At 45.0% G+C, this 26,032-nt stretch overlaps 1 protein-coding gene across 1 annotated transcript; it reads left to right on the forward strand.

The window, feature by feature from the left end:
- The first annotated feature begins 6,291 nt into the window (after positions 1 to 6,291).
- On the forward strand, positions 6,292 to 18,715 carry Znf518b (zinc finger protein 518B). The gene is made up of 2 exons (XM_028758262.1): positions 6,292 to 6,486; positions 13,896 to 18,715. Exon 2 carries the CDS (start codon positions 14,088 to 14,090, stop codon positions 17,343 to 17,345), a length of 3,258 nt encoding a protein of 1,085 aa, XP_028614095.1. The 5' UTR covers positions 6,292 to 6,486; positions 13,896 to 14,087; the 3' UTR covers positions 17,346 to 18,715.
- The last annotated feature ends 7,317 nt before the right edge of the window (positions 18,716 to 26,032 follow it).

Below are 26,032 nucleotides of genomic sequence, written 5' to 3' on the forward strand. Positions count from 1 at the left end.
AGCCATGCAACTGGTCTCCTGCTCTTGGGAGAAGAGACAGAGGGCTCTCTCGGGCTCGGATCCGCGCAGCAGATGCCGGTCGGGCGGCTGGGTAAGTAGCTAATGGAACTCTATAGCTAAGAGCCAGGAGCGCAGGCTCCGCAACGACGTACCAGGCCGCCCGCAGTACTGCACGAGCCCCACCATGTTGTCTACCGGTCGCGCATGCCTGTTGTGATTGTCACTGCACGTTCCAGTAGCTCCAGGAGTTGAGCCTTTGGAGGCACTCAGAGAGCCTGGAACCCCACATCCCAGCGGGAAAAGGCAGCAGGAAGGTGCTCTACACACCGGACGCCTGATCATCCCCAAGGGAATCTGCTCCTAGGAACAACGTCTCAAAAACTTGTCCAGGGTCACATAGCTGGGAACAGAATCCACAGCCTCTGTTGCCCGCCTCCACGACTTCGAGAAAAGCTGCTACCATTGAGCACTAGGTCTGTACTATGCCAACTTAAGGACCCTGGGCGGAAGGGCTTTTGTATCTCTTTCACGGGTGAGTAAAACTACAACCGAAAGAAGCTACTAAAAATGTGTCGATTTTTTAAAAAAGGTGGGATAGGCTGCTCCCGTGTCTTTGATTTATGCAGTTTTAAAGCATCTGAGATTTATGGCGTCTGCATGGGAAGGCTAGTGTGAATACCCTAGCTTGTGTGCAAGAGACTGGCTCTTTTCTAAGGGACACTGGGGAGTTAATCGTGTGGTATTCAGGGGTGTTAGAGGCCACTAGAGAAAATTAAACTGGCTGGTGTGGTGTGTAGCAAAGAACTACAGAGACAGGATGCAAAGGCTCATGGATGCCCTCTCGGACCATGTGTTCTTGGTAGAGTTCAAAAAACTCCTGAAGGTACAGCTTTCAAGGGCCTGCAAGATCTAAATCCATACTCTTCTTCCTTCTCTTCCCCAAACATTCACAACTCCTTTTCAGAGCCTTTGAGCACGCTCCTCCTGCTGCTGCTAAGATCTCTTTTCATCCAAAGACCACCAGAAATACTCGTTCAGGAGCCGTCCATGGCCCCACCAACAGCCATCCTCCTGCTTCGCACTCTCTCTAGTTTCATTTGCCCTTGGCATAGACCATTACCTTACAGGTTTGTGCAGCCACAACCCTGTCCAAACAGAATGGCAGCCAAGAACTGGCTGCAGTTCTCAGCTCTTAACATCCAAAGACTGGTTCATTCATAGCTCTCCTACAGCTGGGGCAGTGACAACAGGAAGGCTGGTAGTTTCTGAATGCTGAGTAACAGAAATCTGATTAGCCTTTCTGGAGGTTGGTAGTAGGAGAGTGTGGTGGCATTTACCTCTAATCCCAGCACTTGAGAGGCAGAGGCACATAGAGATCCTCTGAGTCAGAGGCCAGCCTGGTCTACACGTTGAATTCCAGGCTAGCTAGGGCTACCTAGAGACCTTGTCTCAAGCAAAACAAGTCTGATCGGGGTCAAGTTGTCAGCAGGGCCATGTTCCCTCCAAAACTTTAAAGAGAAGTGGGTCCTTTTTGGCTTTTGCAGCTTCTGACCACCACTTGGTTTGATTGACTATGTAACTGGTCTCTGCCTGTTTTCAATGCTGTCTTCTGTGTATGGATACCTTTCCTGGCATCTCATTCTTTTTGTCCTCTTCTTCCAAGGACACTTGCCATATTGGTCAAAGGCCCACCGTAATGACCTCATTTTAATGTGGTTTCATGAATAAAGACTATTTCCCAGTAAGGCCACATTCACAGGAACCATGATAGAGGGCTTCTGCATCTTTCTGTAGAGCATAATTCAGTCTACATTAGAAGAGATCTTGAACAAAAAAGACCTTGGGCGAAGTATTTTAGAGGGTGGGGAACAGGCTGTGAATGGCAGCATCAGAAGTGTACAGTTTAGAATTTCTGACTCTTTCCTGCTTGCCATCAAAAGACCCTGGAGGATCAACACTTCAACCTTTGTGGTTTCATGAATTCTAGTCTATATCCCTGCCTGGCCCTTTCCCAGGCTGCAAATATCCCTTCTTTGCAAACCACTTTACCTCACCAAACTGGGGATTCTGAGAATTGTGGGAGTTATCAGTCTCTTCTCAACAGCCAGGGACTGTGACCAGTGGTTCTCAACCTTCCTAATGCTCTGACCCTTTAATATCATTCCTCATGTTGTGGTGACCCTAACCATAAAATTATTTTGCGACTACTTCATAACTGTAATTTTGCTACTTCTGTTATGAATCATGATGTAAAAATCTGATATGGAACCCCCAAAGGGGTCATTACGCACAGTTTGAGAACCACTGGCCTAGACTATCTTGTTGATCACAGACCTGTGAAGGAGGTCCTAATATTGACTGAATTTTGCATGAGGAACCAGGGTTCCGGTAGGCTAGAGAGCAGGCCCATAGTATCTCTATCTCCACAGAACCTTTCAGACAATCCAAAAGCAACCTTCTGTCAATTCTGTGACTGAAGAAGGTGGGACTGTGATGTATGGGTGGGGATGGAAAGAAAACAAACACTTTGAGCTAAAAACTCTCTAGCTCTGAGACTTCTGATTCTCTAATGTATAACTGACTTTCCTGAGTGGGTTCCTTGTGTCACTAGAGGTTCTTGGCATGACCGAGACATACTCCCAATGTTCTACTTATCTTTAGCCTATGCTAGAGGGAGACCTATTTGTTTTTGTTTCCTGAGAGTGAGTCCTTTAGTTTACTTAGCAGGAGAAAGAGAAAACAGGAGTAGGTAGTGTCATGGTTTGAATATGCTTGGCCCAGGGAGTGGCATTATTTGAAGGAATGGCCTTTTTTGGAGTAGGAGTGTCACTGTGGGCATGGGCTTAAGACTACCCACCCTAACTGCCTGGAAGTCGGTATTCTGCTAGCAGCCTTCAGATGAAGATGTAGAACTCTCAGCTCCTTCTGTACCATGCCTGCCTGGATGCTGTCATGCTCCCGCCTTGATGATAATGGACTGAACCTCTGAACCTGTTAGCCCCAATTAAATATTGTCCTTATAAGAGTTGCCTTGGTCATGGTGTCTGTTCACAGCAGTAAAACCCTAACTAAGACAGGTAGATAGTTATCAGAGTGTGGTCAAAGGCATTATCTCACAGAACAAGGTAAAGACTCTCTGCCCAGACTTTCTATGTTCAGTACCTGCTCCTTCAGGAGCTGGGGGCTTGCCCAGCAGCTGACTGGCGTTGTGACTACCTGTTCTTTCCAAACTTGACTCATCCAGGTTGGATTTTGCCAAAGCCCAACATCTCCTCCCAGCATATAACTGATATCTAGGACCTGATCGTTGCCACACAGAGGAAGGAACTAGAATCCTTCTCCAGTCTTGGCTTCTTTGCAGAGCTTTGAAGGAAACGTCTGCCTCTTGTCAATGAAGGCTCTGCACTTCACAGTGACGCTGCTCCCTGCCACCATCTGTCCTTGCTGAAGGGCAGTTTTATTTGTGTGGGAAGCAGCATCCAAGTCACTTATGGTGGGCCCACTGGCCATATGATTCCCTTCTTCCCTTGGGGTTAGTTTAGGGCTGTCTTTTATCCAGTAGACTGTAGGTATGGACCTAATGTGAAAGGGGGTCATGTACCTGCAGACATTCAAACTTAAGAGGTAGACACCAACTCCTGCATTAAATGAGCTCATAGCATCTTCTGACTGTCTTTCCATCAATCTTTTCCCTGCTGACTGTCACAATGTGCACGAGATAAGGCCTTAGACTTCAAATGTGATCTTCCTTACTGAGTCGAAGCTTCCATGCACAAGGCCCAGCAGCTAGCTGTATCCAAACCTAGGGCTGCAGGCGCATCTCCTTCACTAGGGCGCCCCAAGAAGCTGCGATGGCTGAAGACTTGAGCCCCTTTGTTGTCACTTCACTTACTTGTTGCAGAACTTCAAGCTCCTTGAGGGCAAGCATCAAATCCACCCTCAGCAGGACCCAATGAAGGCCAGGCGCACATGGATATTCCGTTGAACCCAAAGAGAAGCACACTCAGTTCTTTGCCGAGGAGGCTGCGGAGCGTGCAGGACAGAGTGATGCAGACACTGCACCCAGTAGGTGCGAACGACCCAAGCTCAGAGCCCACAGCCCAGGGGCAGTGAAGGGGCAACCTCAGGCTCCCGCCTCTCCGCTGCAGTCGCGCCGTATTGCGCACGCGCGCCGGCGGCCCGACTCCGCCCCCCCGGGTAGGGACCTACAGCGGGCGCGGCGGCGGCGGTCTGCGGGCGGTAGCCGGCGGTCTAGGTACCTGTCCGTCCGCTGGGATCTGGGACCGTGGGGTGCCGCGGCGTCCGGGTGAGTGGTGGTGCGGGGCGGTAGGGACCTGGGCGGGTGCGGCCGGGTGTGGCTCCATGGTTCCGCGTGCGCGCCTCCGGGCTAGGCGGATCGGGTCGGAGACCCACGGCCCACCCTGCGGCCTTTGTGCAGCGCCGGCTCAGCCCCGCGACTCATCGCGCCGGGCGGCTGAGCCGGCTTTTTAAATGATGCCTCGGCCCCGAGCAGGAAGTGTCGTCAAGAGGCCATTTTTAAAGCCTCTCGGCCTCCCAGGCCGGCTTGACGCGGCTTTGGCTTTCAGCGTTTGGAAGACACCCCATCTGTGACCCGCCGGCCCTGAGGGGACGCGACGGTGCGGCTCTCGCACTCGCACCTCGCTCAGCGCCAGAAGGCGCCCTGGCCTCGCCCGGGAGAGCGTGCATCCCTGTGAGCGCGCCAACAATAAACTTGAGGACCACGCTGGCATTGTCTTTGGAGCGGGTGTCGGGGTGGGTCTGTCCACAGAAGACCTGATTCTGGGTGGGATGAGTCTTGATGTCACCTTTTGCGGGACAGCTCCATCGCAGCCTTTCAGTTTGATCTTGTTGCCTGGAGTTGAGGAATTGGGTGCAGATTAAGGCTTAAGGCTAGAGAAAGGATGCAGAAGAAGAGAAAGAACCATTGCAAAGTTTATGACCCGAAAAGGGAAAACCAAAAGATCGGAAATAATCAAACTCCTCTTAACGTTTGTTGGGTATTTGACCTACCTCTTTAAATTACTTCTATCAAAAAATAGGATACCAACAACATTTGTCATTTTTTAAAAAGTGAACCATCAAGCACGTTGTCCTATTGGAAAACAGCCTACCAACCCAAACTCAATGTTGTGTTTGAGGTCTTAAAACATTACACCTTAAGTTTAGAGTCAAAATCACCTTTAAAGAGAATTCCCTGCGCTTGCAACACTTGCTACAGAAGAGCAGCCAGCTAGCTTGGCAAAGTGTCTCAGTCCCTCTAAGTCACACATACAAAGTTAAGCCCAGTCCAGGACTATCCAGGAGAGCATGCCCTTGCCAAGGGTTCTGGGAGCCCAGAAATATTTATATTCTTGAAGTGCCATATTCTGCTTTTTAAATTGCAGGCATGATCCTTATCGAAGGCATGCATTTATTTAAAATATGTTTTACCGCTTTATCTTGGATCTGTTGTGTTAGCCCTGACAGGGGCATTTGATGCATCCGGCCCTGTTATGCTGGTGGCTATTGAAGAGCAAAGGAGAGCTTTGTCTTCTCTGCTGGCTTCCTCTCAGATGTCACTCATTAATTTTAAGTCCACTTAAAGAAAGCTATATTTTCTTTCTTGTCTATCTGCCTTTAAGTAAGAGGGTCTGGGACAGTGTTTGTGCAAGAGGCAGAACAAAGAACAGGTTAATAATTGTCATTGTGAAGTCTTCCATTTTCTTCACCCACTCCGGTATCCTCTGAGTCAATGTGATGATGGCGGGCCTTTCAGAGCCAAGTCTGCTGTTACAGTGGTAAGTGGGGTCCTTTCCAGTGAGGATTTTCCCAGCCTTGATTGTTCCTAAACTGCCTTTGATCTCCACTGCATGCTGTTGCTCCCCCGAAAACCCAGCGGCCTGCAGAAAAGTGGCTGGAGACTAATCCAGACTGTCTCTTCAGAGGTGGGAGTGGGCAGCACAGGATAGCCTGGGAAGGATTCTGAGTCACTCATGTGTCCCACTCTAGCAAGGGAGCCAACCAGTTCATTTAGGTTCCTAGGAACCCCTCCTTCTTAAGCTTAGACTGGCTGCCATTGAGAAGCGTTTTGAAGGTTGATTTGTTTTGTCTTTTCTACAATAAGTGTATCCAAGAGATCACATCTTACAGATCCCAGACTTACACCCAAGTGTCTGACTCTGTTGCAGGCCTGTTGACACAACCCTGGCTTCTGAGCATAGATGTCTACACCACGGCCTGAAGTCCTGAGACTTGGGGTCCTCAGTGACTAATAAGGCCTGAAAGAAAAGGAAGAGCCACAGAGACTTGCCACATTCTTGACTTCTGGGCCTGGAGGAGTAGTGCCCAAGAGGCCAGGAATCCTGGCTGTGACCTCAGCTCACAAGACGGAGTTTAAACTGGACACTGCCTGCCACCACTTTCCACCTCAGTGTGACCTAGAAAAGCCACATACCATCTCCAGGCCCTTCGTTTTAAAAGAAGCAGGTAATTGAAGTTTTATTTCAAAGCGTGTCTAGGACCATATTAGCCTGCTCCTACAGGCATCCTTCATGACTAAGGCCAAGCAATTGGCCAACAATTGAGAGCACTCTGGTCAGCTTCCTGATAACAGGATCCATACTGAATTTGCCCATTTACTTCTGGCTCCACTCAGACTCCTTAGGGACAGCAACCCATACAGGGGTGGACTAGCACAGTTCTCATCTGTGCTTTTTGTACTTAGCCATGCCAGACACTGTGGCGGGAGAGCGGGGACATTTGGATTGCTGAGATTTATATATACCTCTCACAGACCTTGGTATTCCCCAGTTAGTGCTGCTGGGCAGCAGCAAGGCCTGGACTCTTACATGTTTAGGCGCCTCACTAGTCTAAAGGCAATGGCTTAGCCCTGCTTCCTGTGTGAGGTCTACAGAGTGACAGGTTTTCTTGCCATCCTCACACTTTCCTGAGCCTGTAATTCAGGTGGTCCCCAACCCGAGTCACATACAGAATCATTTTTGAAGCCTTGTAGACTTCTGTATGGATTGTGCCCTGCCACCACCTCAGTTAAACCCCAGTCTGGGAGAAATGGGACACAGGCGGCAGCATTTTCAAAGGCTGTAAATAACTTACTTTAAACATTGTGAGCTATCCAGACCACATTTCCCTTAATACAGTCAAGGCCAGTGATTCCCCCACCCCCTGTAGAAGGAAAAATTGCTTCTCTTTTATTGAACTATCTATTCTATAAATTTTGAGGGTTTTCTTTGAGGCCAAAAAGGGAATGAGGGAAATACAAAAAAGTGATTACACTAAATATCTTCAGAGACCTTGGAGCCCTTTGAATGTTTCAAATCTGACATTTGTACCCACTGTTTGTAATACCCTTGGTGGTGTGTGTGTGTGTGCGTGTGTGTGCACGCACGCGCACACACACATACACTCATGTGTCCTATCTAATGCTCATAAGTATGTTTGCTCATTAATGATCTTATTTTTCACATTACATTTAAATTACAAGCCTTGAACTTGAAGGATCCAGCCTTAGTCTTACTCTTTCTTTTCTCATAAACTGTTGGGAGAAGTGGCCCATAACATAAATCCCTTTCTTTTTTTTTTCTGCTGTAGAGTTCACATGTTCTCTGCAAAGCCACTTTCTCTGTCACCCCCGGGAGCTCCAAGCCTCTGAGAAAGTCATCTGTGTGTAGAGCTTTCAGTGTATGCTTTTCAGTAGAGCTTTAGTGGACCCTTACACTTAAGGAAGTCTTACCAAAATGTCAGCAATTCCTGACAAGACAGGCTCTCTGTTACTAGCTACTTGCATTTAGATTTTTTTCATTCATCTTCACATCAGCCACGTGATAAATTATCCTTTTTTACTACCACAGAAACTCAGGCTAAGTTAGGTTAAATGTCTAAAATCACACAGCCAAATAGCTAGCAAGCCAAAAGCCTACCTGCCCTTTGACTCTTGTCTATGGTTTCCCAAGGTCCTGTGCTCCGCACTCTTAAACTGCATTCCCTGAAAGAGCAGACAGTCAGATTGTCACACCCTCTGTTCTGTTGCCCCCACAATACACCTGCTTTCAGAAGACAGTGAGACCATGGGGGCAGTGTGTTCTGTCAGTGGCATTTGGACATGCTTCTTGTCATCAAAGTGACAATCATCCTTAATCATTCCCAAGTGCAAGGTGGTTTGGCGTGAAGAGTCCACTGAATGACTGACACTACCTATTTAGGCCTGCTTTCCCGTCTGCTCAGTTCTGATTTGTAGTCACGGAAGCACTTGCCCAGGCGGTTGTTTTATTTAAAGGTCCGGAAGATGATATGCTGTTTGTAAGTCTAATACTGGCATCTTCCCCGTCCAGCCTTAGCTACAGGCCATTAGCCATTATAGGCTCAAATAGTGTTAAAAGGGTTCACTGAAGGGTCAGGGGAGATACGTCATAAACAGAAGGAATACGTAGACACAGCTTGTGAGTGTCAGGCACACTGTCCCTTGCCTGGCAATGAAGAGAGATGACTTGCCAAAGGACCCAGCCAATAAGGGCTGAAGAGTTAAGCTTCCAGCAGATTGCTTTGTTCTTCTTGGGTTCAGAAGCAAAATCCCTGCCCCCACGTAATGGATATAGGCAGAGTCACAGCAAAGGGAGAAGTCTTGGACCAGAATGCCTACAAAAAGCTATTTGATTTTGCTTCCTAGTCAAAAAAGATAGAGCCAGTCATCTGTCATGTTCAGTTGTGGGTGTGATACAGTGTCCAGCCACGTTCCTCCTTCGTTGCCATGTAGAGGGGACACTGGCTACAGGCCTGTTGCATGGTGTGACTGCACTTCCATAAAAGAGGGTGGGAAAGACAGCCTGGTTGAGTAGCTGACACGTAAAGCCCAGGGTAGTGTGAGTCCAGCAGTGTCTTTTCTCCCAAGGTGACGACTGCCCGGGTACCGCTAAAGCTGGCAAATTGTTTCTGTGTGGTCAGTCTTGACTATGCAATCAAAGAAAATAATGTCTAAATGTAAAGGGAGACTCAACCGTGTTCTGGAAAGAACCATAACCACGCAGCAGAGAAACCTATGCTTGGCATATTTTCTTCATTAAAAATGTAAAGTAACATCTAAGAAGACCTGGTGAACCAACTGCTTTCCTGATAACTTTCACTGGCAATATGGTGGTTGCCCTTACCGCCAACCCTGTGCTCTAGGCCAAGGAGCAAGCAGTGTGCCCCAGGTCACACACCAGCAAGTGTTGGCACTGCCATTTAAAATCCTGTATTGTTTCTAGAATGATAGATAATGTGAGAGTTGGTCTTACATGCTTGGCCCTTTCTGACCTATTGAACACTAATAAGCATTAGGAAGTCAGATGCTTCCTTCTTAATGGTGAATACAAACTTTCATGTTCTTGACTAGCTTTTAGCATCAGTAAACTGGATCTTCAAGCTAAGTTTTCCCTTTGTTTTCCTGCAATAAGTATGTAAATGAGCTCAAAATTTAAAAAATTAAAAACACAACACAAAACAAAAAAGCTTGCCCATAGTGCATGCAGGTACACTTCCACTCCTTCCTCAGTGCCAAGAGTGAGGGTGTAGCACACAGAACTATTCCTATGTGGTGGTGCATGACAGCTGTCTTTGGCTTTTGCTACAGATAATTCTGTTATTAAAAAGCTCTTTATATGCTGCTAAGTCATTGATTATGGAAAACAGACAGTGTTAAATGGATCTCCTTCTGGGCCATTAAGTTAACAGTACTGAGCCCTTCTGAGTTATCTGAAAGAAAAAAAAAATGGCGTCTTGCCCTAGAAGCTGTGACTTTGTAGGTTGGTGAACTCTGCCACTGATATCTTGGGTGTCTTTGGCATTAAGTGCATCCATGTACAGCCCTCTGTCAGCAGCGTATTATGTCATCCTTGGCCCTCAGTCCATTGATAGTAACTTGCCAGAAGGATTTAGCTTTACAGGCAGCTATGTGTGAATCAAACAGAGGACTTGTGTGCAAGGGACGATCCTCTCATTCAGGTGGACTGTATCTGAGACGTGTTCTCATGTCCATCTCACCCACTGCCCTTCTCCCATGCTGCTGCTTCTGCTTACCTTTCCCATTGGAGCTGTGTGCTCTCCTGCACCTAGCCACACAAGTTGCAAAGGTCAGCTGGGACTTCAAAGAAACCCCCCTCTTTTCCATCATGAGTGAGAAGCAGCGATGTTGTACTGAGGATAGTCTACTGAAATGGTTTACAGCCTAGACGTCTGGCTTCTCTCTGCAACGATGATCAGTCTGATCAGTCTGATCAGTCTCGAATCTCACATTCAGACCTGTTCTCAAAGATTCTTCATTTAAAATACAAGTTGTCTCCAACTTAACAATTATTGCCCCTAGGATTCTGACTTCATGACAGTGTACATGTGAGGTGCATTCAGCAGGAATCATACTTCTGGGTTTGTTTCTTGACCTTTCATCAAGCTGGCTATATGCAGCACAGCATTCTCGTGATATCGGGTGGCAGCTGTGACCTGGAGCTCATGGTCAGCCTTGCTGTCACAAGTGTGAGCCATCAATACTGCACCATGAACTGTATTCAAATATGAAATGACTTAGTTATTTTATGTGAACTGTCTAGCTGTGTGCTAGCTAATGTAAGCATTCTTAGTTGGGCTATGCTACGTTGTGCTGTGCTGTAGGCAAGTGTGTTGAATTTGTATTTCACTTAGGATAGTCTCAGGTTCCAGTGGGTTGTAACCCCCTTGGAAGTTAGGAAGCATTTGTAACTGCTTAGATGGTTTTGCAGAGACGATATCACAGGACCCTGTTGTTCCTTGGCCACTCGGAGCTGGCCTTATTATCTAGGGACACTGCTTCAGGATGCCCTCTGCTTCTTACTGATGGTCATGACCCTGCTGGCTAAATCCATTTAAACATTTAAAAGGATTGAGAGCCTCCAGGATGTGAAGGGACCTGGCAAGAGCATGGTAAAAGTTTTCCTTCTTGAATCTTAGAGGCTGTGAAGGTGTGAAAATCTGAAGGGAATTTCGCAGGTGGGGTTCTTTGATAACTATAGTTAATGTTCATGTAATGAGGTGCCGCATTGCATCAGTAAGCACGCTGTGCAGGCCAAGTGCTTAAATTAGTACACCACCAGCACCACTGCTACCCATGATAGGAGGTGATGAAGCTGGTGGATGAGAGTAGCCGTTGCCATAGTGATTGGGTGCAGATCTTTGAGACAGAACTGAGAACCAAGAACTGCCTGGCAACAGGTTACTAGCTGGGCCCATCAAGACTGAGTCCTTTGTCTACCTGCAAGACAGAGTGGACGGGGAGTTACGGGGGAGCAGCTTCATTTTTATTTGGGGGTGAATTGTTGACAATGAAAACAAAATGGTGCCTGAAGAGGGAAGAATTGGGGGCACTTAGAGTAGCCAAAGATGGGGGTGTTGAAAGGACTTGAATGGGTCTGGAAGCTAGCAATTTCAACTGCCTGCAGGCTTTTGTCAGGGTTACCTGATACCTTAACTAATGCTGTGTTAACAGCCCCCTCTGCCCTGGAATGTCTGTATTTGCATGGCTCTTAGGTTCCTCCAAGCTCCAGGACCATTGGCATGAGCCCTGTGCCCTGACTTTAGCCTCTGATTCTATGGCCCTGTGGTTGTCCAGGCCCTACTTGCACTGGATGGCATCTGCATGAAATTTCTGGGGAGAACATGTTGAAGATACTCGTGTTCTTAAATTATAAAGTCTTATTTCAGAGACTAACAGCCTCAGGCTTAGAAACCTAATCCAGGCTTTTGTTGTATAGAAGAGCTAACATATGCACATAGGTCATTGCTTGAGGTCACTTTGTGTGTTGCAAGAGTTCTAGGGGTCACCCTGTCTCCTTTCACATGTGCCGGTTTAAAGATCTAGAAAGCAAACAGTATGTCTGCTTCCCCTACTGATATCCCTGAAAGGCCTCTTTCTGTCCACACCAGGGTACAGTGGAGTAGAAAGGCTAGTCTCTGCTGCCAGTTAGGAGCATTCATGTGTCCTGTACAAATCATGGTCCTTTGGCATACATATAAGCTTGAACTTGGAGGGGTCAGACAGTACTAGCCACCCCCAAGGCCTTTGTCTCCTTGATGCTGCATCTGGTGTTGGGGCTTGGCTACATGCTGGTAGTTGCTTTGGGTGAAGGTAACCATCATTCACCAGAGCTGGACAGGAAGTCACAGAGCTGCAGGTGAAGTTACAGCTTATCCTTACGTGTAGGGTCTCCGGTGTTTTTCAAAGCTGCCTTTAAAGGGTTTTATACCACATCTGAATGTGCAGCAGAAAGGACTTTGCCTGCCCTGAGCTGACCTTTCAGACTGGCATTGTGTAGCTCTTGGCTTGACCATTGTGTGCCAGAAGGAGCTGCCGGTTCTTCCTCCCTTTCCTGACCATCACCAAACCCTTGAGTGTCTGTTTGCTTCCTGCCCTGTGGAGACAATCATCCTTGCAGCTCTGTGGCTGCATGAAATGTCCTTGGTCATCATTGCTAGATGAAAACATGGGGAAAATTGTTCATATGATGCCAGTTCTGTTTGTTTGATTAAGATCAAGAAAGACCAGCTTAGTAAACTCCAGGCAAGAAGTGTTGTTGGGCTCTGAGAAAAAATGTCTGTACTTTATATACTCTCAACCACTGTGCAACGTGCATGAGAAGGGAAGAGCTTCTTCGTTCTGGAAGATACACATTTCCTTCACCTGTTCTAATCCAAGGCCTCATAACCAACCAATATACACTCTAGTCCTCCCAGATGAGCTGGATGCTGCCATTGGAGTATAAATCAAAGCATACATCATTCTGTTGATCCAGTCTCTCTCTCAGCTCTCTGTCACATATGTCACATATATATTGTCCTGTGTCCCATTCTCACCATTCTACAGCTCCCACCTCAACTGATTCTCCAAGTGCCCCAGGTCCACTCCCTACAGATCTTGCCTTCTCTCTGCTTGACACATCCTTTTTTCTGGACCCGCATAGAACTCAGTCCCTGGCTACCACAGGTCTAGATGTCCTCCCTCCACCCAGCCCCACAGCCTCCTTACATGAGCTCTTCCTATCCTCTTTATCTTTTTGATATTTCTTTACCAGTTTTGCTTTTTTTTGTTTTTTTTAAAACTGCCATTTTTACAACTAAACAAATGAACCACTCTCCCAGATGTAGGCTTCATAAGGGGAAGACAGTGGTTTGCCCATTTTTAAGCATTTTTAAATTCATTGCATGTGTACCCATGCCCCAGAACATGTGTGGCCATCAAGGAATGGCTTTCAGGAACGGGTTCTCTCCTACCAGACTGACTGTGTTGCTACCAAGTGTATTTACCTGTTAAGCCATCTCTTGATCACTGCCCTCCAGCTCACAGACAGCGCCTAGCACTTAGTGGAGGCCCCTGAAGATGATAAAGAAATCACTATGCTTGAGTCAGTGTTGTGGGTGTGTGAGTGAGAGTTGGCATAACGCAGGTGCACATGCGAATGGCCAGCTGAAAGCGCTGTCTCCACTACTTGGTAACTCACACATGAAAACTGAGTTGGCATGTCCTTATGATGTTTTTCAAGGCTTATATGAAGCTACCTATGAAGTTGCTAGAATGTACTCACCTCAGTTAAACAAAGCATTCCCTTGTCAAGATGATCCTGAGCTACTGTTAATGTCCTTCCTCCTGGCATCTCAGGCTCATGGTTGGTCTAGAGATTCCTAAGCACCTGAGCTACAGAATGGTTTTAGTTTAGGCTTGCCAGCATGGTTGTGTTTGTAGTGCTGTGGCGAAGTAGTTTAGTGTCTGTGGGAGTCTGTGTCCACCGAGCCATAACGACACAGTGGAAGTGGTGGTAGCTTAGCTAACCCTTGAGCCTCTGTACTAATCATGCCTTATGGTTTTATTTTTCCTGTAGTGTTGCCTGGAAACAGAATTGAAAGCAGTCATATTGTGGCTCACATATTCCTGTGAAAGGACCCAAAACGTGATTGATTATTAAGTATTCACCAAGAAGTGCCTGCTGCTCCACCAGTCACTGGGTGTGGAAGGATGCCTGCAGAAGATTTCATTGAGTGACAGCTTTCTGGTTTCAGTTTGCTATGTGCATATGCAGATAAGGGAGATGAAGGATATTGGAGAACAACTGTATACCACACAAGTGAATGGGGGACCCAGTTCCTTGACCATGTCCCCCAAACAACCTAATAGAGCAACTCGGCCGGAGAGACAGGAAGCGCAAACCCTATTGTACCAAGGTTCAGAGGCAGAGGCTGCCACAATGACCATTGCTACTTGTGTACAGTGCAAAAGTGTTCACAAGATCCCTACTCAAGACTTGAGGAAGGGCCCTGGGCAGAGCCAAGACACTTATGTTTGCTTTAAGTGCAGCCTTCGAGCAGTGCCTACCCAGCTGCATTTTGTGAACAATAATGCTGGTGCTGCTCATGTCAGAAATGAAACGGAAACTATCTCAAGTCCTGTAAATAAATTTAAGGTTAGGAACTTCAAACCAGGCAAATACTACTGTGATAAATGTCGGTTCTCTACAAAGGACCCGCTGCAGTACAGAAAGCACACTCTGCAGCATGAGGAGATCAAGTTCATCTGTTCCCACTGCAGCTACATCTCCTACACGAAAGGGGAGTTTCAGAGGCATCTGGTGAAGCACACGGGCATCTTTCCTTACCGATGTGAGTACTGCGACTATGGTGCTATTCGAAACGACTACATTGTCAAGCACAGGAGGAGGGTCCATGAGCGGGCTGGTGCCAAACGGCCATTCAAAACTGTAGCCAAGCTGGAACCCAAGAGAACTAACATTTCAAAGCAGAGCATAGAACTCTCAAAGGCCCCCAATCCCAGGGCTGCCTTCCAAAACAAGTTGTCAGACCAGCTATCTCGGTTCTCTCTCCATGCAAACAAAGACAAGTCACACAACATGATGTTATTACCGGAGCTAAAGAAGTACCAGAAAGATGTAGTGTGTATTCCTAACAAAGTGACCCTGTCTGAGCCAAGGGAGGTGAGCCTGTTGGGGAACAAGAATGTTGAGGTGGAAGTGCTGTCCCCCTCAAAGGAAACTGTGCAGCCAGGTATGCCACTGACGGTTGTGGCACCCTCCGAGCTGGTGGTCCCCACCAACTGTCTAGCCCAGTTGATGGATGTGAAGGTTGTCAACGGCACTCAGCAGCTTGTGCTTAAACTATTTCCGTTGGAAGAAAACTCCCGCCTCGAAACAAGCAGAGGAGATGGAGGCACTTCTGAGTGTATGACCACTGAGAAGGGCTCAGGGGGACAGAAAAAAATGCTTTCTACAGAAGCATCAAGGTCACTAGCAGTGGAAGGGAATGCTGGAGACTTTGTGGGCCTTGACCGTCTACACTCTTTGGTTCAGAAACAGCTTAAAAATGTGAAATGGGTGAAGTCTTGCAATTTTTTCATGCCCAATCCTGGTGTACAGAGTCATCAAGAATCTTTCCTTGGTTCTGATACAATTAAAGATTTACAGAAATCTCACAGTTTATGTCCACCTAGAGCCCTTCCTTCTGTGGCTGTAAAAAGTCATTCACCAGCCTCTGTCCAAAATAATGTTTCCTGTGGTCCTGGAACCACAGTGAGTCATTTCTTGAGTAAAGCAGCTGTTGCTTTTGCTGAAGACAGAAGAGGTTCCCGCAGTGACTCCCAGCAGCTCCTTCCGCTTGCCTCGTTGCCTTCAAAGATTCCCTTCTCTGGAGGGAAGGGCTTACTGCCTATAGGTGAAAATGACTTAGAAGCCAGGAATAGGATTAGCCATCCTGAAACAGTGGTTTCCTCTGACAGGAAGCTGGAAGACATGCAGATGGAAAGCAAGGCAGTGGGAAATACAGGCCAGGTTTCCTCTGTGCAGAAAAAAGAGTATTTACACATAAACATTACTGGCGAAGATAAACCAAGGTCCCAACAGCCTGGAGATCAGCCTGTGCAGCCCAAGACTTCTGAAACAGCAGGTCATACCTTTGAAGGCCCGATCATCTCGTCAGTATTTTCGCTGAGCTCTGGATCTGAAAATGTGCCAGAGGGCATTAAGTGGAATAGTTCAACAACCAAAATAAAGTCCATTGAACTGCTGCGCAGAAAGATAGCGCAGTTAATTGAATCTTGTGGCAAGCCTTCCTCTTTGTCTGCCAATAGTGCTCAGCGACGTTCCATAGGGCAGTCACCCAAGCTAACTTCAAAAGCAGCCCCCAAGGCTATTCAAGAAATGAGTGTGTCCCTTACTGGCCCTGGCTCTAGTCCTGGCCCTACCCCTGGCCCTTCTGTGGGTCCTCTCCAAAACCTTCCGAATGAGGACAGTATTACTGTCAGCGGACAGCTTGCTCCGCAGCAAATCTGTCCCCAGTTTGTCAGTGCAAATGACGGGAAAATGGAAAGCAGAGTGATCAGAAAGACTCCTGTTGCTACTCCAGTGCTGATCCCCAAAGGGGCTGTGTTGAGGGTCCTTAACTCTTCTGAAGATGCTCACATCATAGAGGCCACCTGCGACACACCTGTCAGCATACCTTGCCGTGAAGCCCAGTTAGCAGGAACACTTCCGTTCTGCCCTATGAAACAGACAGTCTCAGGCTCCCAGCCTTTTACATGCAGGAGTGGACCAGCAGACATGTCCCCAAGTCTGGAGACATCTCTCCGTCCCAAATCAAGAAAAGAGGACCCTATCTACAGTGCCACTCCTAAGAAAATCATCCCTGTGTATAGCACAGCACCAGGAAGCAGTGACTCCAGCAGGCAGGGAAGGCCAATTTCTAGAAACCTCACTGTAAGCAAGAATAAAACCAAGCAAGTGAGCTCAGCCAAGAAGAAAAACAAGATGCAGGCCAATCCCAGCCGCTATTTCAAAGACCCCTCCTTTTTTCAGGTGGCAAGGCAGCTGCGACTCATAGCTGCCAAACCAGATCAGTTGATTAAATGTCCCCGTCGGAACCAGCCTGTCATTGTGTTAAACCATCCTGATGTCGACTCCCCTGAAGTGACCAATGTGATGAAGGTAATCAACAAGTACAAAGGCAACGTCCTTAAGGTTGTCCTGTCTGAGAGGACTCGGTGTCAGCTGGGTGTCCGGCGGTACCATATGCGGCTGACCTACCAGAGTGTGGCAGAAGCTAACCACATGAAGAGGCAGATGATGTTGAAAATGAAACTGAAGAAGGTTCATAAAAACAACTACCAGGTGGTGGGCTCATTGCCGGACGACCCTGCCCAGTGTGTCTTTAAGTGCTGGTTCTGTGGGCGGCTCTACGAAGACCAGGAAGAGTGGATGAGTCACGGCCAGCGGCATTTGATAGAGGCCACCAGAGACTGGGATGTCCTTTCTTCAAAGGGCAAATGAGTGAAACTTGGTCTTTGAAATTGGATTTTCTTGTAGTTTTCATGGCTTAGGGTCACACCCTAGACCTTTGATGCAGTAGAAGAAAGGGAGTTTCTTATTCCTTAGAGTCACCATAGGAAGGGCAAGAGCCCTGTCCTTACTTGAGCTCTGTGGCTGGACCAGGAAAAGGTGGGAGGCCCTGAAATTCTACTGGTTTTGATTGAAAGGATGTAGTATTCTCCACAGGTTTTCAGTGAGATCTGAGGCCTTTCTTGCTTAGTTCTTATTTTTGAGTAGACACATCTTTCATAATCCATTTAAAGGGGCAGGTTTATAATTGACACACTTTTTGGATAAACGCTGCTGAAAGGTTAAGCCTGTCTTGGTGCACACATCCACTTTGATTTTGCTTTGACTCTTCCAGAATATTTGCTCCATAATAGAAATTACATTTTTCTACTTGGTGGGTCATCTTAAATCTGGTTAGAGTGCTGTGCTTGACCCCTCCCACTGTGAGTACGAGCTACGCTCTGCAGAGCCGTGAGCCTTGCTTTCATGGGCATGTATCAACAACAGTTGTTAGGAGAAGAAAAGACAGATTTTCAGTGTTTAGCTTTTGCTTGCTTTTAAGATATCTTGATGGATAATAGTTGGGTAGGGAATACGTAATTGGTTTTTTGTTTTTGTTTTAGGTAAAGAAGGAAAAAATAGATAAAATTAAGTCTGTTCTTTGCATCTAATACTCCACCAAACATAAATGGCCATTTTAAACTGCGAAGGAGCAGATTCATTAGAGACAGATTAGCCCCAGTGGTGCCATTCCAGGTGGACTTGAAAGCAGGTCTGCTGTGGCTGGCTTTTCACCTGGGAACCCAATGCAAAGCCTCAGGGGATGCCAGCACGCTCTTGAGCATAGGATCATAGGGCCGCTCCGCAGGCCAGATCTCTTCTCCTTTTGCCCGTTCCTGAGCTGGCCCTCCTGGGGAAGATCCTAGTCTCCGTGAGCATTTTTCCTCATGAACACTAGCAGCTGCAGGGGTCAACAACATGGGAAGAGAACCCCAATTATCTGTGGAGTCTTTAGGAACACTACCCCTGTTTTCAGTGATAGAAACAGGCTGTTCTGGTTTAGCCGCAGATGCTCCTCTCTCTTGCTTAGATTTCCTGGGAGGACTTCCTCTCCACCAAGAGTAAGACCCACCGATCTCCAAGGCACCTTTGCACATTAGGAGAAAGTTTGTCTCCTACATGGGTAGGGCTTCCTGGGCAAGAGCATCTCAGACAAAGGGCGCTAACCGTGGTAAGCATAGGTGGCCCAGTCACCAGCCAGTGACCTTGAGAGTATGCATCCTTAGGGACTTAGTGATGGATGCTGTGAGGGGGACAGGGAGAGGGGTGGTTAGAGCTGAAAATGGTACCAGTGACTTCTAATCTCTGAGTAATCGGACTTCTTGACTTTGCCTTTTCCTGTGGCAAGTCTTAGTTTATCCTCTCACGGTTGGGATACTCCTTTTAAGCTCGTTTCATTATACATACTTGGCTTTTCTTAGGTACAATTCAGTACCTGATCATTTTGTTAATTGATAATTTTCATTTAAAAGTTGCATTTTTATATATGTGTATATATGTGTACACATATAAATATTTTTTACCATATGCAAATTGCAACAGCTAATTTTCTGATTTCCTATTTTATAATGATACATGAGCTGGGGAAATATAAAGCTTTTTATATTCTAGAAATAATTTATTTTGAAAGAACATTTCTACAATGGTTTCATCTCATTTTTAGAAAATGAAAGCACAGTAAATGGTGGGACCTGATTCCCATGAGCAAACGGGAGTAGACAGCCCCTGTGGGTCATTGTATCGTGGCATTTAGTCATGCTTGGTGCTCGGTGGCTGTGTGATGCAAAGCATTCTGAGGCTGATCTGTGGTGCAGACTGCTAACCCTCCAGCTCAGACTTGAATCTCATGTGCTGTGGCAGGAGGGGCTGTGGGATCCACTCCTCTACCTCACTGCTGCACAGCTCCCCAACCCCCAATGACTAGACCAAGAGCTGCCACAGATCAGTGTCAACAGAATACTTACACTCTGCTGCAACAGCCGCTGTTTTCAAGTATTATCTAAAATACCCAGTACCTGTGTGGCGCTGGAGTTAGTGAGCAGAATATGTAGCGAGACTTTGGGGGATTTTCATAACTACAGTCCTTGTTGAGGAACTCAAAGGGCTCCTGGAAGCCTCAGCCTGGGAAAGGCAAAAGTGACTGACTTCTCCAACAGAGTTTTAGACTTAAGTTTATCATGTAGGTAAGTGTGTGGAAGGACTCCATTTCTAATGGGTTGGGGGAAGAAGAACCGAAATGTGATACTTCCTTCTGTAGTCTTACCTTGACTTTGAAGGACCTCTAGTCACTACATTTTGTTGATAGTACTTATAAAATTATTTTAAACTTATTTTTTAAGCTAGTTTTTCTTACTTTGGGGGACCAAAAATGAAAGGATCTTTTTATATTTATGATATAGGCAAATAGAGTAAAAAAAAAAAAGTAAGCCTCTGTTTCTTAAGTGTCCTCTCAGTAGATTATATTTTATTCAAAATTTTATCTCCAGCCCAAAACATTTTGTGAGCCCCCACCACAGCTGAATTAAACTAAACCCTCCAAAGTTCCATCCCCCATTCTTTAGAATTTACATAAGCCACCTGGAAGATGAAGGTATGGTGTTGCTCAGCCTTCAGAATGACTTTTGAATCTGTGAATGTCTTTTTGAGCAGAAAACAAACCTTTGTCTTAACATGTCAAGCATTACAGTTCCCGTGTGAACAGTTTGTGTGTCTGCCGCTCTGGTTCTGAACCATGTTTGTATATAGATAGAAAAGTTGGCATCAGTTTTGTTTAAATAAAGCAACTTTTAAGATCTACACTGCTCTCTCATTTTGAATATTAAACAGGATGGCTTCAAAGGGCAGTCTTACACGGGCTACTGATGTAAGAGTGGTGTTGCCCACAGTACAGGCATGGAATTCTACCAGGGTATTAGACACCTTGCCAGAAATGCAAACCCTGATTTGAACCCACACAGTCCTCCTGTTTGGCTTCACTTCACAAGAGTGATTTCCTACTAGGCCCATTGGCCCTGTGGCCTCTCGAGGGAGATTTAAGGTGAGAAAGATCTAATCAGGCAGCTTCCCTGAGGCAGTGGTAACACTGCTACTATCTTTGGTCCAAATCAGCAGCCCTGTTCTTGATGCCACGTAAAACTGGAAAGAAGGACCATACTGTTTTAAAAGTATTGGTAATCTCTTTGCTCTCATGCTCCAGGGAGAACTGAGCTTGAGGTAAACATTGGCCGAGTGAGGGGGAAAAAAATGAGTTCCATTCAACAATTTTTCTAACAAATTCATTACCTAATAGTAATGAGCTGTCAACCTCTGGAGGGTTCCTCTACTCAGTTGTTCCCTTTGACAGTTCCCAGTTCAGACATTTTAGGATGAGGTGTCATGCCTGGAACGTTAGATTTCATTGACCGTAGCACTGACACATAGAAATATAACACAAGCCACCTGTCAATAACAAGAGAATGCAATGTCAATTATGACTGCTTTGCCAGCATCTTTAAAATACTTGAGTGTTTTCAGTATGCTCAGATTAGTATGCTGTTTTATAATTTAAGATCTGGTATGTTTCCATATGATGTTAAAAATTTCAACTATAGCCAAAAGCAGTTTTGCCAAAACATTGAAGTGTTTAACAGAAAATGGTTTCACATTGTTTCCATCTTAAATGGTCACCATATCCATACTTCAAACTGAAGTTCCAAGGATCCAGTACCCTGCTGGCCCATCCACACACAGATGGGCATACTCTGACACACTGGCATTTATACTTACACGCATGCTAAACCTTTTTTTTGAAGTTGGTTAAGACATGAAGAAAAGATAACTTCAACATAATATTTAGCAATCCAAAAGTTGAAGGTTTATATTGCCCTCATCTGCATCTCTCTGATACTAATGAAATGATATATCTCTGCTACTGTTTATTGGACATTTGAATTTTCTGTAAATAACCAGATGTTCTGGCCATTTTACTAACTAATAAACTTACAAACTTTTGAAAGAAACTAAACTCCATATAAGAAGTCCGAAAAGAAAAAAAAAATTCTCTTAAAAGTTTTCTACCTAAATTGTGCAAACTCTGATATAAGTCCATGCCACTGTTGGCTTTGAACGACTGTGGTGACGTTTCTGTCATACCCAGTGGCCTTTGCTGGAGATGTCTGGGGGTGCTTCACTTCACTCATACTTTTCTACCTTGAAGTCAAGAGTTAAATAGTCAAAAGCAAACTTCCATACCACAGCAGGCACAAGTATAACCATCTCCCAGTTTTAAGGACTTGTGGTAATCTTTGCCAGAAGAATATGAGCCCAGATTATTTTCTATATGAAAAGTATTTTAATCCTAATAGATGGAAATTTCTCACAAAAGGCCATTCCAAGGAGATGTTCATCGTTTCTCTAGCACCCAGCACCAAGTACTAGCAAGTCCAGGTTTCAATATGGGCCATCACCCCATATATGCAGTTCATACTGGTATTGATCTATAATGGATCTGTGTGCAGAACTCATTTCAAAGTTTAGAACAAGTCAGTTAATACTGGGCCACAAGCATAGGAGGTAGGGAGGCTCCCCATAGGGGACCTTCTATAAGCACTGTGAAGCTGCCATTAGAGTCAGTATTTCTAGGCTGTTTGATCTTCCGTAAGCATTTGTAAATTGGTCAAACCACAATGTCAATGGATGAAACTTGACATTGGACACATCAAAGAAAAATTGGTATTAGTGTAAGTATGTCATCCCCATTTCCTGGGATGATTGGTTTGAAAACAGGGATTAAAGAGGGCCAGGCCAATGACATTTTATAATTTATTTCCTTTATTTGGGCTATAATAAAAAAAATGGTAGATTACAAAATAAAAGCTGGAAAAGAAAAACATTCGCAAATGAGAAGGAATGTGCAGAAATGCTGCCAAGTGCAAATTTAATATTTGAAAGAGTCATGGTGCTCCCTCTGCATCCAAAGGAAATAAATGGGTATGGCAGGAATGTCCCCGCTACCCCATCTCAATAGATGTCTATTCAGTTTAATCTGAAGTTAAATGAGTGCTTTATATGTATCCTTTAAAGTACTTCAATAATCTTCAAGTGCACAAAGTAATAGCTCTGTGACATTTCCTCATATACATGTGGCATTGTACTTTGCTCACATGGCCTCCCCATAGCTCCACCAGCCCACCCTCTTGCAAGTCCAGTTCCTCTCCCATAAGTCCTCCTGCCTTCATGTCTTATGCATGCACACGCTCTCTTACTTTACTAGACTTCCCCCTCCTTACTTCACTTACTATCGTGTCTAGCTTTGATCACTTTCCTTCAGGTGGCATAACTCATTCTTCATGGCTGAATGAGACCTCTCTGTATGTGACCTACCTTTGCTTTAGCCACTCAGCTGTCGGCTCCATGTCTTGGCTGTTGAGAAGAATGCAGCAGTAAATGTGCAGTTTCTTCTGTTGTGTGCTGCTCTGGATTCCTTCTGGTATGTGCTCAAGAGGGGATAACTGGGTTGCTTGGCAGGTTTTTAAGTATCTGAGGGAACCTCCATGCTGATTTCCACATTGGCTGCACCATTGTGTACAAGGTTCCTCCTTCTCCCGTGTCATTTCCACTTGCATTTTTTTTAATCTTTTGTTTTCTCAGTGATCTCCATTCTGACAGGAAATGGCATCTGTCGTTTTCATTTGCATTTTTGCATTTCCCTAAGGGCTGAAGATTTTGAACATTATTTAAAATGTTTACTGCCCATGTGTATGTCTTCTGTTGATAACTATCTGAATTGGTAGCCTGTTATTGGTGGGATGGAGTGTGTGTGTAAGTGTGTGTGTGTGTGTGTGTGTGTGTGTGTGTGTGTGTGTGTGTATGATTTTTTAAAGACCTTTATAGACTCTAATCTTAGTCTTCATCAGCTGATACAGATTTTCTTTTCATTCTGCTGCTGTTTCCTTTGGTGTGCAGAAGTTTGTTTTTATTTCATGTAAGCTAGTCAGTCAATTCTTAGGATTTCCTGTGATATCAGAGTCCTTTTTAGAAAGTCCTTGCCTGTGCCTTTATAGCGAAGTGTTTTCCTTTAATAATTTCAAAGTCTTAAGTTCTATATTAAAGTCTTCAGTACACTTATCTCTGTCCTTTCTTCTTGGGATTGGCTCGACTATTTGAAGCCTTTTGTGTTTCTTATTGATTTTAGCATCTTAGAACAGTTTTTTATGAACGATGCTGTTGAAATTCTAATGAGGGCTGATTGACTATGCAGATCATTTTTAGTAACAGTCTGCCAACTCGTCTTCTAATATCTTCAGTTTCTTTCTTTGGGGTTTTAAAGTTCTCACTGAAGAAGTCTTTCACATCCTCTGTTAGGCTTATTCCTGGGTGTTTCTAAAAGCCATTGTGAGAGGGATTTTTTTCTTGCTGTCAAATTCATCCTCATTTAGGAAATTTGGCTTTTGTGTGTCGATTTACTGCTAGCTTATGGAAAGTGCTTATGAAGTCTAAGAGTTTTCTGGTGGAATCACTAGAAATTTTTAAGTAAAAGATGGTGTCTGTAAAATGGACATTATTTGATTTCCTTTCCTATTTGTATGCCATGTATTTCTCTTGCCTGATTAGTTACAACTTCAAACATTACCCTGTATCACTGCATAAGTTGGAAAGAGTGGACATGACAGTCACACTGACTAGAGGAAATGCTTGGTTTGTCCAGTTAGTATATTGTAGTTATTCACAGACTTGTCCTATATAGCCTTATTATACTGAGGGATGTTCTTCCTACTCCTGAAGGGATGTTTTTGTCAAAGGCTTTTGCATTTATGGAGATGATCATGTGATTTCTGTCCTAAAGTCTATGCATGTGCTTTATTACATTTAACCTGCATATGTTGAACCATCAAAGCATTCCTGAAATGATACTGCCCACCATACTATGGTGCATGGTCTCTTAACATGTCCCTTAATTCAGTTTAAAAGTATTAAAGTTGAGAATTTTGTTGTCTGTGTTCATCACACATGTTGGTCTATGGGTTTTTTTGTTGTGTTTGTTTGTTGTATTTTTTAATCCAGTTTTGATACTGGGCTGATAGATAAGTGTGGTAGTGTTCCTTCTTTTCCCATTTTATGGAATACTTGGAGGACCACTTCTGTGAACCCTTCCTTTGAATCTTTTAGTTGCTTTGGTCTGGTCTGGTCTGGTCTGGTCTGGTCTGGTCTGGTGGGTGGTTTTGTTGTTTTGGTTTTTGGCTTTAAAAGACAGGGTATCTCTATGTAACCCTGGCTGTCCTAAAACATGCTCTGTAGACCAAGCTGGCCTTGAACTCACAGAGATCCACTTGCCTCTGCCTTCCAAGTGCTGGGATTAAAGGCATGTGCTACCAGCACCCATCTATCAAGGTTTGATACAGCTCACCAATGACTGTCTGGTCTTGGGCTTCCCTTTGCTGGGAGACTATTACTGTTTCCATCTTGTTTATTTGGGGTCTGCTTAAGTTGTTTGTAACGTGGTTTACTTTGATAGATCACGTGTGTCTAGGAGCTTACCCACTTTTAGATTTTTCCAGTTTTTCGGAATACAAGTTATCAAAGTCGTCCCTAATGATCTTCTGATTTCATTGGTATCTATTATGACACCTTTTTCATCTCTAATTTTATTAACTTGGGTCTTATATCTTTTTAGTTTGTGATTTGTCAATTGTGTTTATTTTATTTCAAAGAACCAACTCTTCAGCCTTGCGTGGTGGTGTATGTCTTTAATTCCAGCATCAGGGAGGCAGAGGCAGGTGAATCTATGTAAGTTTGAGGCCAGCCTAATCTACCTACATAGTGTGGTTCTGTCTCAAACTAACAAACAATCAAACAAAAATAAACAAACAAAGCCAAATCTTTAACTGAGTCTGCACCTGATGTTTTAATGACCACTCCATGAATTCCTGCCATTATTTTTGTCTTAGTTAGGTTTGCTTTCTATTGCTGTGATAAAACACCATGACCAAAACCAACTCTTTCTTCTTGTTTCCTGTTAATGTTCAGAGATACTGGCTTACTGTTTTGGATTCAGTGTATTCTTAGCTCTCCTTCGTTCATCTGTTACACTTGTAACATTCATGCATCTCTGTGCTCTCACGATTGAGCCTACCTTTTCCCCTCTGTGTTTAGAATTCCTTTTAACCAGCCTCAGCAATATTGGCCTGGTGGACATGAATCGCCCTGGTCTTTTTTTGTCTTGAAATAATAACCTTATTTCTCTGCTAAGTTTTAAGGATAGCTCTGCAGGATAAGGCAGTCTTGTTTAGCAGTCGTTTCTAATGGGCTTAACCTACCACATGCTTCTCATGCTTTTCTTGCTTTCAGAACCTCTGTTCAAATCTGATATCATTGTGCTTCGCCATTTTATATAGTCTGTTTATTCCTTCAAGTATGACGACTGTAGTGTATCATTGAGAGCTCTTTCCCTGATCTGGTCATGTCTGTCCATGATTGAAAATGCCTCAAATATTCATATGCCTTTTTTTTTTCTTTAAACCAAGACTTAGGAAATTCCTTTTATAACTTCACTGCTTTTTCTGAGTTCTTCTTCCTATCCCATAGATTCTCAGTTGGCTCTC

The sequence above is a fragment of the Grammomys surdaster genome, unplaced genomic scaffold (assembly GCF_004785775.1).
Source record: "Grammomys surdaster isolate TR1022 unplaced genomic scaffold, NIH_TR_1.0 126187, whole genome shotgun sequence".
Classification (NCBI taxonomy): Eukaryota; Metazoa; Chordata; class Mammalia; order Rodentia; family Muridae; genus Grammomys; species Grammomys surdaster.